This window comes from Amphibalanus amphitrite, unplaced genomic scaffold, assembly GCF_019059575.1.
Source record: "Amphibalanus amphitrite isolate SeventyFive unplaced genomic scaffold, NRLGWU_Aamphi_draft 000268F_arrow, whole genome shotgun sequence".
Taxonomy (NCBI): Eukaryota; Metazoa; Arthropoda; class Thecostraca; order Balanomorpha; family Balanidae; genus Amphibalanus; species Amphibalanus amphitrite.
The window spans coordinates 360,146-372,500 of NW_024881763.1; the positions used below are offsets into that span (position 1 = coordinate 360,146).

The following is a 12,355-nucleotide window of genomic DNA, read 5'->3' on the forward strand; positions in this document are numbered from 1 at the left end:
TAAATGTAGAATATTTCAATGACTTTTTAGCTGTATTATATGAGCTTATTGAATGACATAATAACCTTGCTTATGTCAGATTCCTGCCCCTTTTGAAGTCATCGTCCACAAGAGATTCCACACCACCCCCAAAGGGCCAAGACGCCTCATTTTACTGCATTTACACCTATATTACATTTTATAGTAGGGTTCGTGGAGTTCTATAGCCTTGGGCTCGTATTATTCCGAAGGCCTGGACGTTAAATATTTCATGTTCGTAAGTTGTAACGAATTTTTGCGTTGAACACATTATTGGTTTTGGTTTGTATTTTGTAGTTAAATTATTGTTTTTTTGTGTTTTGTTATTAGATTATTGGTTTGTAAACTGAGCAGTCTCAAAAGTGCTACCTCATTTCAGTTTATGACTGCTGCTTTGTCATTTCATTGGCGCACATATCCTTGAGTTTGTTCATTCAAACTTAAAAAAGAATATAAGTTGGCGGAGCTATGGTCAAGCGTGCCCATTTTTTTGAACGCATTTATGTTCCCATGTTTGGGAACGATAAACCCAAACATGGGAACGCCATGTAGGCATTAGGTATTCAAAACAAGAAGAACCGTTAAATGACGTCCAAAATATACTAAACAATCGTGAACCGCCTGATATTTGTCTCAATATTGTTGGGAAAGAGTTTGCTGTTATAAGACCCATCGTAGTTTCAAATCGTTCCCCTATTTCTAAGGCAGTCCATCACCCGGGCCGCATGCCCAAATTTGGGAATGCTCTCGTACGTACACTGGCGCGGCAAGCGTTCCTTATTATGGGAACGGCGTACACAAAATTGGGAACGATTACGATTTCACCAACGCCTTTCACGGGCTCTTTTCATTAACAAGCATCACGTCCAACGCTGCAAGTTATTGTTAACGCAACAACCATAAGATGACCTTTCCGGCAAGACCGCCACATGTTTCGCCGGGTCTTCTGGGCTCTTATTCCCGTCGATCCCGCAGCGGGCACGCCCCCCTCTGCAGGATTACTGATCAGATTGATCTGCAATTATAATGAGTTGCAGTTGGTAAAATTTTGCTGGTTATCAGGATAATAGCCACTCAGCTTATGATTCCCACTCACAGATTGATTTGGGTATAGGTATTTGTAAAATTTTATAGTTTATTTTTGGTGCTAGGAACAGTTATTTTTAACTGTTAGTATAATACCACTGTTAGTATGATACCACAGGTTGAATGTTGATGGAGCCTGCCATAGGCCAAATCACATTTCCAACATTGCTTTTATTTTTGCTTTTTGATAGGCCTGATAACTGTTTTTTATCTCTTGTGATTTGTGACCAACAAAACATTAAATGTATAAAATGTATGTATATAAGCAGGGTTATTATCAGCTAGGTATATCCCATGTAAACTTAAGAGTTTAGAGAGCTCAAATGTATTTTCTGGGGCATCAGATTATTAAATACACCTCAAAACTTTGAAAATATACAGGGATACTTTACACTTGGTCTCTTGCTCCATCATTTCACAGATTATGTGCTCAGTAATTTGCTCAAGTAAAAACATTTAAGTGATTGTCTTCAAATGGGTGGCGACCTAGGGCTCAAGTGATTGTCTTCAAATGGGTGATGACCTAGGACACAGTTTAATCATATTTCTTCTGTTACATAGGTGCCTAGAAGCTGTGGTCACACAAATATGTGTCTGCTAACTGAACATGAACAAGAAAGAAGGCAGCAAAATGAAAGGTGAAAGTAGAATGAAAGTTAAGCCAGACAAAGCAAAAGAACAGAAGAAGAGCGATGTTAAAGGCAAAGGAAAAGCTGAAGAGCCGAAAAAGTCCACCAAAGACACTCAGAAGCGAGCTGGCAGAAGCCCAAGTAAAGCTGACACTAAGGAGAAAGCCAAAACTTCGGTAACAAAGGATGAAAGTACGGGAAAGCCCCGAACTGACGTCAAGAAGGTCAAGAAGACAGGAAGTGAACATCATAAAAGTTCTACCAAAGGTACAGTTGCACTCACGCCTGTCAGGAGTGGATCGCTGCCTTGTTTGACCCTTTTAAAGTGACTGCTACACCTTGAATTAATGCTGTTGTGATGTCAGTATTGTCCCAACCACTTCCGTTGTTATTCAATCATCATTTTTGTTTGGTAGAACGTGTCTTTACTCACCTGTTCCTTTTCTTTGACATTATTTATCGGCGAGGACCAGATGGAGTCGACCAGCTTTCCCAACGACGTTATATCAGCACGCTGGCTGCGAATATCAGCAATATGCTGTGCTTCTCAATGGCTTTGATGTTTTTCATGATCGGCGATTTGAAATAGCTCGTGTTCCTAGTGCGTCCCGTATCTTCCCTCCATGACCAGACCATGACCGTATCTTCCTGAGTGCTGGCCTGGCCTCCCCCTGCCACAAACACAGGGGCTGGCCCGGTCCCCCCCCCCCAACGTGGGCTGAACCAATCCCCCCCCCACACACACGGGCTAATAACTCGGTCCATTCCGCCACAGGGGCAGGCCTGGTCTCTCCCCATATATGAGCTGACCCGGTCCCTCTATTTGGGACTGACCCATCCCACCACTTAGGATGACCCGTCACCGCCCTTTCATTGGGGCTGGCTCCGCCCCTAGCTTTAGATTGTACCGGTTCAGGCCAAAGATGTCTTGTTTCAGCTCTTCTCTGAGCATTTTGCGTTAGGCTGGTCATACAGTTATCTGCCTTCCCTTCAGCACTCTTTCGTAGTAAAAAAGCGATTGCATCCGCCATCTGGAATCTCTGCTGGCTTATTTCTGTTATCTGCGTTAGAGGTGGACTTGTTTAACTGTTACATTGCCACTTTTCAATAAAACGACGGCTTCCTTTGCAGACTCAAAGTCGTCACTGAAGTCGAAAAAGGCTCCAGAGGAGCCAGCAAAGGCGTCCAAAGATCACAAGGCTAAACCATCGAAGGCAGATGCTAATGCCTCCAAAAAGACGGAGCAGTCGAAAAAGTCTGCTAAAACTGATGGAAGTCATGTCAAAAAGTCGTCGAAGCCGGAAACGTCGCCTAAAAAGGCATCTCCTAACAAAGCCCATGTCGCTGACGCCGCTCCCAAGGAGAACGGCGATCACAAAGCGAAGAAATCCTCGGAGCCGATCTCGCCGAAAAAGGCTAAGACGCCCACTCCCGAGCCGCCTCCGCGCAAAACGCCGACGCCAAAATATGAGGACGACTTCGAGGTAAGCTCACATACCTATTTCCTCAGATGGTTTTAGAGGCACATCTGGCGAGAGCTGGATGTGAGCGGATGAAAAATGTCAGTTTGATCTTATGAAATGGAAAGGTAAAATCCACGCAGGATCTGATATCTGAGGTTTTCGAGCGTAAGTTTTTCACTTTCCTCTCTGCAGTCACCGTTCTATCAAGGATGTGATTTTCCTTTGCGGCTTATCGCTTGGGCCTAAATAAATAAGTCTTTTTTACGCCATAGTATGAACACCCCCCCCCCCCCTACTCAAAAAATTCCCCAAAACAATACGAGTAGGTATGTAGAGGAAAACATGCCTTCCAAATGTGATTCGTTGTTGGTGGGAATACCAAAAAGTTGACATCCGATGGAGGGGAGGATTTTACATCTGAGAAAGGGAATAACCGTTTAGCGTAGCAGCGTTTGAACATGATGCGTTGAAAGGTTTGACGCTCAACCCTTAACATGGCGTTCTACTACTGCCATGTAACGGCAAGATTGAAGTAGGTAACTGGTCACTGCGGCACAGTATAGCTACAGGCGTTCTTCTACTGTCATTTAGCGGCGAGAGGTGAAGCTACTGATGACTGCATGGGCGCAAAATGACCTAAGTACTCGGCGCGCCCTAAAGCCCCAATTAACAAACAATACTGATAACTGCGGCACAGGTTAACAGTAGGCGTTTTGCTAGTGCCATGTAGCGGCGAAAGGTGAAGAGACTGATCACTGCGGCACAGTATAACTGCAGGCGTTCAGCTACTGCCATCTAGCGGCCCGAGGTGAATGCTGCGGCACAGCATAACTGCAGGCGTTCTGCTACTGCCATCTAGCGGCGAAAGGTGAAGCTACAGATCACTGCGGCACAGCATAACTGCAGGCATTCTGCTCTTGCCATCTAGCGGCGAAAGGTGAAAAGACTGAGTATTGCGGCACAGCATGATTGCAGGCGTTCTGCTACCGCCTTTTAGCGGCAAGAGGTGAAGTTGTTGGTAACTGCGGCACGGTATAACTGCAGGCCTTCTGCTGCTGCTATCTAGCGGCCCGAGGTGAAGTTACCGGTTATTGCGGCACAGCATAACTGCAGGCGTTCCGCTGTTGCCATCTAGCGGTGAGATGTGAAATTACTGGTCACTGCAGTCTGCAGCTCAGCGTAACTGCAGAGTGCAGGCATTCTGCCAACCACAGCTTTTTCCTACAATGCAAAGAAAGTTGGAACTCTTATAGAAAAAGATGAATTTCGATTTGAAACAAATAGAATTTAAATTGAAAAGTATGTAAATTGTGAGGAGCTTTGTCAAAGCAGGATTATGCTGCGGTACAGCATTATGTTTACCACCAAAAGTAGGTATTAGAGGACAATTTGGATGCATAGAGACTTCCCTCGCCGGAAGCATCGATGTTCGCCGTACGACATGGCCATGGAAGTACGGACCTCTTGCCGTTAACCTTCGCCCCAGTGGGGGGGGGGGGGCATATGTTACCACCCTGTCGCGTTTTTTGCGTGTGAATAAAAAACCGCGGCGCGTAGTGCCGCGCCGCTTGGGGTAGCTTTTGGTACATCAATTTTGGACAATGTGTGAAATTTTTGACCCCAGGTCATGTCAGGTCAGGTCACCAGGTCAAGTTAACTGACCAAGCCTAAAAAAAAGTTTGCAATCATGTCCAGCCTGCAGTGTTTGTCAGAAAGGTTTTAAACTTGGTGGATTGCATGCTGTTATGGGCGCCTACAATTTGTATATCTCGGATTTTTTATATCCGTGACCTAAGGTCAGGTCAGTGGCGTGACCTTTCCATTACAAGTCAATGGAGAAAAATGAAAATGCCTCTAGATCCGTGTGTACGCATCGGAACAGTCCAAATATTTCAGAATCACAATGATTTAGTCCACTCGTGATGACCAAGGTGTCATTTTTGCTTATAGCCTCTAGACAGGTCATCCGAGGTCACTTGAGGCTACAAACAGTTTTTTTTGCAAATAACTCGCGATTGGAAAGAGATAGAACGCTGGGAATGGTCTCATTGTGTTTGTCTTGTTGAGACGCATCGACTGATATGCAACATGACCTTTTCCGGTAAGGTCATGACCTTGACCTGAGGTCAAATTTTCAAGTTGACCTTTCAAGGTCAAATTATAGTTCATTCGACGCGTCTCGGCGAGGGGAACACGATTCTGGCAATAGAAATGTCGTGGCGTTTTGTAGTCGAAAGTTATTGTCGAAAAACACTTTTCGTAAAAACAGCTATTTTTGGAGTTTTTGCCCTCTGGAGGCTAAACCGTTGACCTGAGGTCAATATTGATAATGACCTTTTCAAAAGAAGAGTTCAAAAGCTATCGTTTGCTCTTCCATACGTTTTTCTAGCTACCATAGTTCCTGAGATAGCGGCATGTTTTCTGAAAAATATAATGACAATTGGCAAATTTTGACCTTTGATGACCTCTAGTGACCCCAATATTGCTCTAAGATGAAAAATGTCTGAAATACTTTCAAACGTACGCATTGAGAGCTATCGACTGCTTTTTACCGCGTCTTTCTAGCCCTCTTAGTTTTTGAGTTAGAGGTGGGTGGTAGCATATGCCCCCCCCCCCCCCCCCCCCACTAGGGCGAAGTTGGCTGAGACCGCCACTGGGGCGCGGGTTAATGCGCTAATGCGAGCCGACATTCGCCGAATCGCGATTCCGGCCAAACATGGTCTCGGAAAGTAGGTCACAGGTCAAAGGTCATCTGGTCAGGGTCATGAGCTTTTCAGGTTAGGTGTAAAATTGATCAATGCGAGGGTATTTAAAGTTTCGTCGCGATCGGCCGCTTTTTACGCGAGTTATTTGCGAAAAACCTTAGGGGGGCGGTGCATCAACGCCCCCCCCCCCCTGTGCCGGCGAGGGTTAACCACTTGATGTTTGTCTTCAAAGGAGTACGGGGATGATTTCGAGGACGATTTTGAGGAAGATGAGGACGAGCCAGACATGTCATCGTCGTCTGCCTCCTCTTCCTCCTCGTCTCCCTCTTCCTCTGACTCGGAGGACTCCTCTGATCCCGGTGTGCCGGTCATCCCGTCAGCCGTCTATCCCGATCCTCAGGTCCTCAGCCCGGCCAATAACCCGAACACGCACTCGAAGCGGCTGGCCACCGCCGTGCCGCGCAAGCAGTTCCAGCCGCCTGCCGACACGTACGCCAAACAGGACTGGGAGCCCGACCAGCTGAAAAAGGCCATCGACTCCGAGAACAAACGTGCAGAGACGTTCGACGCGTGAGTGACTCGGGCGGCGTCCGCCGCGCTCCGGGCGCTCCGCCTGGTGCGGGGTGTAAGGTGATCGCCGCGCGTGCTTTTTTGTCCTGCGATAGTTTTGTCACCGGCTCGCCGATTGTTTCTATTGTGGGCGCCGGGTATGTTTGTAAGTTGTAACTTGTATATTACACATGGGCTGTCAGCGCCAACCGGCTAGCGGAGCTGCTCAAAAGGGGGCAGAACTCGGCCCGGTACACTGGAAAGCCTGGTGTTGGTCACGACCGAACGGTTACGTGGCTGTATCGCAGTGAAATTAACTGCATCAGAAAGTAAACAATGAAAATGTGCACTAATATTTTTGAACATTTTCGAAGTACTGATTTTCTGGTAACCTCAGCATTTTTTTATTTCGGGATTCGGGTGATCATTTCACAATTAGAACATTGCGAATTTCACTATCACACGTAGGGGAGAGTGGGGTAATTTGGCCGGTGGTGTAAATTGGCCGCCCCCACCTGTACGAAAGCTGATAAAAGTGAATGAAATAACTTTGGTCTCTATTCATTTGTCATCGGCAGAACTAACTCGAGGACAAATGTCAAAACTTACCCCCTCTTAGTTTTATTCAAAATTAATAAAACGTGAATTTCGTTAGAAAATGGTAACTTTTACTTCCGTTAAAAAATTTGTATAACATGTAGTATTTGGGCTGTAAACGAATTCCAACATTATAGCGCCATTCTTGAGGGTGTTCAGCGGTTCCAAGAACAATTTCATGTAGTTCTGTACAGCCATGACAACTTTATAGACAAACATTTTCAGAATGGCAATGTGGGGTTATTTGGCCGGGTCTAGCGGGGCAACTTGGCCGGTGCGCTCAGAGTCACTATGCTGGGACGGCCGTGTTGTCATGGTCAATTATACCATAAAGGATATGATTCATGACCAGCTTTGACTACCTTGATACCATATTTCCTATTGGACAGCTGTAAGGGCATGTGACGTCATCAAAGGTTACCTAACGATTTTTTGCTAATAAATACTTACAGAAAAAAGATACAGCCGCGCAAATGGTCTCATTGTGTTCAGCTCGTCAAGGCGCATCGAATGATATACATGATATACATGATGACATGATGACTCACGTAACCTTGAGGTCAAGCGACCTGAGGTAACGTGACCTGAAGCCAACCTTTGACCTTGACCTCTCGAGGTGAACACATACATGTTTCGATGCGGAATGACGAGAGAATTACGATGGTACTTTTAGTTTTGGCCTAGCTTGATTACTTCAAAAGTTATTCGTAAAAAACTGTCATCGCATCTAGAGCCGCTATTTTGACTATTTTCGACCCCTGTGACGGCTGAGTCAACCTCCAAAATGCTTCAAATGCGTCGTAGGACACGCGTCATTGCTGAATGTGAAGCTGACTCGCCTATAACAAAAATCATGGCCTCAAACTAACACCGGCCAAATTGCCCCACACCCCCGGCCAAATAACCCTGCTAGTGGGGCAATTTGGCCGCTTTGCAGACCTTTGTAATACGCCACAATTTCAATATAAGTAGTTACTCTATCATTTCAAGTTTACTGTCCAGTAAAGTAAAATGTATGCCACACCTGTCAGCGTTGAGAAAATGCAGAAATGTGTTGTCGTTTTTTAGTTACATCGTTTTCTAAAAAAAAAGCGGCCAAATTACCCCACTCTCCCCTATTGTTTGGTACTGCAGTGAGGAGTTTCACAAGCAGAAGAAGGCGCGCGCCGCCGCCGCCGCCGGCCGAGCAGAAGCGGCGGCCGTCCGTGCCGGTGTCGTTCGCTGCCGAGGTGGCCGAGCCGGCTGCCGAGCCGGCCGGCGGCGCGCAGCCCTCGCGCTCTGTGGACTTCTCACACGCCAAGAAGGAGCAGCAGCGCAGGAAGGTGAGCCCGCGCCCGGCCGTCGCCGAGAGCCCATCGGTCCGAGCGGCGGCCGCGGCCGGCCGGCCGGCCGGCCCAGGCTGATGTGGCTCACTTCCAGTGAATGATATTTACGGGGGGCTTCACAGGGAAGTAAGGCAGCAATCAATATTCATCTCCATTTAGAATAGAAGTTTTCACCTCAGACTGTGCAGCGAGTTGGGTGATCAATTGTATGGAGAGGTTTAGATTATGAGTAATGCTCTATTTCTGTCCTTTGTTTGGCAGTCTGCTCAGAAGCGCCAGGGCCGCGGTCGCGCCCTGCTCTCGCTGATCGAGCTGTTCGAGCAGGACTTTGACCTGTTTGAGATGGAGCCGGCCTCGTACGATCAGATCGTGGCAAACTTCGGCAAGTCCGGCCTGCAGCAGGTAGGCACAGGCGGCGGCGATAGGAGAGGGGAGGGGGTGGTGGTTCAACACTGGCAGCCTCAGAAGACGTGTGCCCGCTGGAACAGTCGGACATTTCCCGGGTGGTGTTGCGCACCTCAGTATTTTGGGGATTCGGACACAACTAAAACAGTTATTTCTCTGGTTAAATTGTAGCTCATTTTTCACGATTGTGCAGCCATCTCAAAGAATTATCAATTCCGAAGACAGGTGCAACAATTACTGACACCGAATTGGAGCTAGTGTCTGAGTTTGGTGCTGTGCCGCTGTCTGAGTTTGGTGCGGCACGTGTCGCTGTGTGTATTTGGTGCGGTGCCGCTGTTTGTCAGTGTGGTCTGTGCCTCTGCACCTGACAGGGCACCTCTCAGACCAACGAGGACGACCTGGCCGAGGAGGTGCAGACGGACGAGGTGGTGTGCCGCCACAAGTGGACCCAGCACCCGATCCAGTTCGACGTCCGGGTCACCACCAACGCAGAGGGCGAGGTGGTCACCGGGCCCACCTATTACGTGAGTCCACACACACACACAGACATACACACATACATACAGCCGAGACGGCGCGGCCACGGCCTGCCTGCCTGCCTGCCTGCCTGCAGCCCCTTCATCCCCTTATAGTATACAATTAAACCCTTTGGTGGGGGGGGGGTCTCTTAGTCGAGCATGGGACTCGCTAAAATTGGTTTGAAACATTTCATTCAGCTAGCTGTGCTACTTAAAACTGTTGCATGATTTGCTGGCACAGCTTTGATTGAATTGAGTTTTAGAGAAACCTTGTTTGATGACGGAGTGCAGCGACCGACGTCGACAGTTGTGATTTGGCCTTACGTTCACTACCCGTTGTTATGGAAGGATGGCGTGGGACGGGTCCGCCGCCGGGCCGCGCGGTGACCTGTCCGCCGCCCGGCCGCGCGGTGACCTGGCCGCTGCGCGGTGCTGTGTGTCCCCACAGGACTACCTGGGCGTCGGCGGGGACATGGAGGAGGACGAGCGGGACCGGCAGGACCGGCTGCACAGCAGCGCCATCCGCCTGAACCGCTTCCTGGGCGCCGCCGGATCGGTACGTCACCGGCGCGGCTCTACATACACACCGGGGGGCGTGCAGCCGGGGTCTGAGCCGCACCTGACACCTTACTTTGAAGTCATAATGATTATTAAACCTACCTAATGAAGGTTTTAACTAATGCCTGAACACAAAATATGATCACATTTATGTACCCCTTCACGACCATGTCTTTGTATGCTCCTGTAACCGAGCTACTCGTTCTCATGATTGTCTTTGTGTGTGACCAACCCACCCGTCCTCGTGTCCCCACTGAACTGTGTTTGTGTTTGCTCCACTCCCGCCTCGTGTTCGTGCCGTCAGTGTATCCTGATGCTGCTGGAGGAGGGCGCGGCGCGGTCGGACAGCGGCCAGGCGGGCGGTGCGGCCGCCGGCCGGCTCAGTTTCAGCAGCGCCGCGGCGCGCCTGGGCGGCGGCGTGGCCGACCTGCTGGCCGGCCGGCCGGCCACCTTCGTCAGCTTCAGCGACTCGGACGGCCGGCTGCTGGTGTCGGCACACGCCGCGCGGCCGGCCGACCCGCAGCAGGCCAAGGCCGCCTCCGATCCGGAACAGGTCAGCGGCAGCGGCAGACTGGGCGGCCTGGGCTCGGCAGCAGACTGGGCTGCCTGGTCTCGGTGGCAGACTGGGCTCCCTGGGCCCAGCGGCAGACTGGGCTCCCTGTTCTCAGCGGCAGCGGCAGAGTGGGCTCCCTGGGCTCAGCGGCATTCCTTACCTGCAGTGGGGGCTCCACTCAGTTCTAAGGAGTATACAGGGGCACACTGAGTACAGGGCGCCAAAATGGGTGGCCCGTCCACCCAAAGTAAAGCTTGCCACGCATTAAGTGAATCCAAAGAACTACGGACGTGCATTGTGCGACGGTACAATGCACCGTAATTCATGAGCTCGCAGGAAAGTATGGCAGGCTTCGGCAAACACCATATGGGTAGTGCGGTTGGTATTCACGCTGAGGTTGATGTGACGATGACTGGCCAGTGGTCGTGTTGAATCACAGACCTCTGTGTACCGCGGTCTTTGGTTGAGCGGTAACTGACCAGTGCTCGGTGGACAGCTTCATAAAGCCACGCTGGCTGCATACGGCCTCGTTGATTATTACCGATTACTGTGCATTTCTTATTTATTACACCGGTACCTATAATAGCTCATGCTGGTATTGTATTGGAGTGTTTTAATTGTCAATGCATGCATGCATACATAATGTTACAGTTTTGCAGTATTACGCTGTTAGCAATGTGCATCGTTATATAGTAGTTGTATGCGTGCGTGTAGCTGTTCGCGTACATACGTGTTCGCGCCGAGATGCGGCAGTGTTTCGCAGCCTCTGTTTTGCAGTCAGCTGTGCCGCAGAATGTGACGTGAAACATGCTGTGTCCCCCCGGTCAGCGGCGGGGTCGGCCCACCAGGTCGGCCTGGTGTGGTGTGACGGCCTGGTGTGGTGTATTGGTGACGGTCGTTCTCCCCAGCTCCGCCAGCCGGAGTCGGCCGACCGGTGCGGCCTGGTGTGGTGTAATGGTGACGGCCTGGTGTGGTGTGGTGTGACGGTTGGTGTGGTGTGGTGTGACGGTCTGGCGTGGTGTACTGGTGACGGTCGTTCTCCCCTCCGCCAGCCGGAGTCGGCCGACCGGTGCGGCCTGGTGTGGTGTAATGGTGACGGCCTGGTGTGGTGTGGTGTGACGGTTGGTGTGGTGTGGTGTGACGGTCTGGCGTGATGTACTGGTGACGGTCGTTCTCCCCTCCGCCAGCCGGAGTCGGCCGACCGGTGCGGCCTGGTGTGGTGTACTGGTGACGGCCTGGTGTAGTGTGGTGTGACGGTAGGTGTGATGTAATGGTGACGGCCGTTCTCCCCTCCGTCAGCCGGATTCTTCCGACCGGTGCGGCCTGGTGTGGTGTGGTGTGACGGTCTGATTTGGTGTACTGGTGACGGTTGGTGTGGTGTGGTGTGACGGTCTGGCGTGATGTACTGGTGACGGTCGTTCTCCCCTCCGCCAGCCGGAGTCGGCCGACCGGTGCGGCCTGGTGTGGTGTACTGGTGACGGCCTGGTGTAGTGTGGTGTGACGGTAGGTGTGATGTAATGGTGACAGCCGTTCTCCCCTCCGTCAGCCGGATTCTTCCGACCGGTGCGGCCTGGTGTGGTGTGGTGTGACGGTCTGATTTGGTGTACTGGTGACGGCCGTTCTCTCCCCTCCGCCAGCCGGAGTCGGCCGACCGGTGCGGCCTGGTGTGCGTCTGGTCCGTCAGCGAGCCGTCCCGGCCGCAGAAGGTACTCATCACCTCGGCTGAGCCCGTCTGCTGCTGCTTCTCGCCGCTGAAGCCGCGACTGGCCTTTGCCGGGTACGGACACGTCGCGCACTGGCGGCCGACACTGAGCGGCGCGGCGGTCAGCGTCAGAGCCTGCCCCGCTGTGTCCGGATAGAGTCTGTGCCCGGACACAGACTGTCCTCAGACGCTGCCCCCCCCCCCGTACACAGACTCCGTGTCTACCTACCGGCCGACTAATGTACAC

The 12,355-nt window shown here is 50.6% G+C and overlaps 1 protein-coding gene across 3 annotated transcripts in view; it reads left to right on the forward strand.

The window, feature by feature from the left end:
• The first annotated feature begins 85 nt into the window (after positions 1-85).
• The window catches only part of LOC122386975 (cytoplasmic dynein 2 intermediate chain 1-like), a 22,196-nt gene continuing 9,926 nt past the window's right edge, over positions 86-12,355 (forward strand). Inside the window, exons 1-10 of one of the 3 annotated variants that reach the window (XM_043376755.1) lie at positions 86-252; positions 1,666-2,000; positions 2,865-3,217; positions 6,302-6,471; positions 8,182-8,369; positions 8,634-8,774; positions 9,149-9,301; positions 9,744-9,851; positions 10,158-10,406; positions 12,044-12,183. In XM_043376755.1, coding sequence (XP_043232690.1) covers positions 8,715-8,774; positions 9,149-9,301; positions 9,744-9,851; positions 10,158-10,406; positions 12,044-12,183 — 710 coding nt within the window. In that variant the 5' untranslated portion in view covers positions 86-252; positions 1,666-2,000; positions 2,865-3,217; ... (1 more) ...; positions 8,182-8,369; positions 8,634-8,714. Of the gene's footprint in view, positions 257-1,665; positions 2,001-2,864; positions 3,218-6,301; positions 6,472-8,181; positions 8,370-8,633; positions 8,775-9,148; positions 9,302-9,743; positions 9,852-10,157; positions 10,407-12,043; positions 12,184-12,355 lie in introns of all 3 variants that reach the window. The other 2 variants (XM_043376756.1, XM_043376754.1) reach the window with 2 other exon arrangements.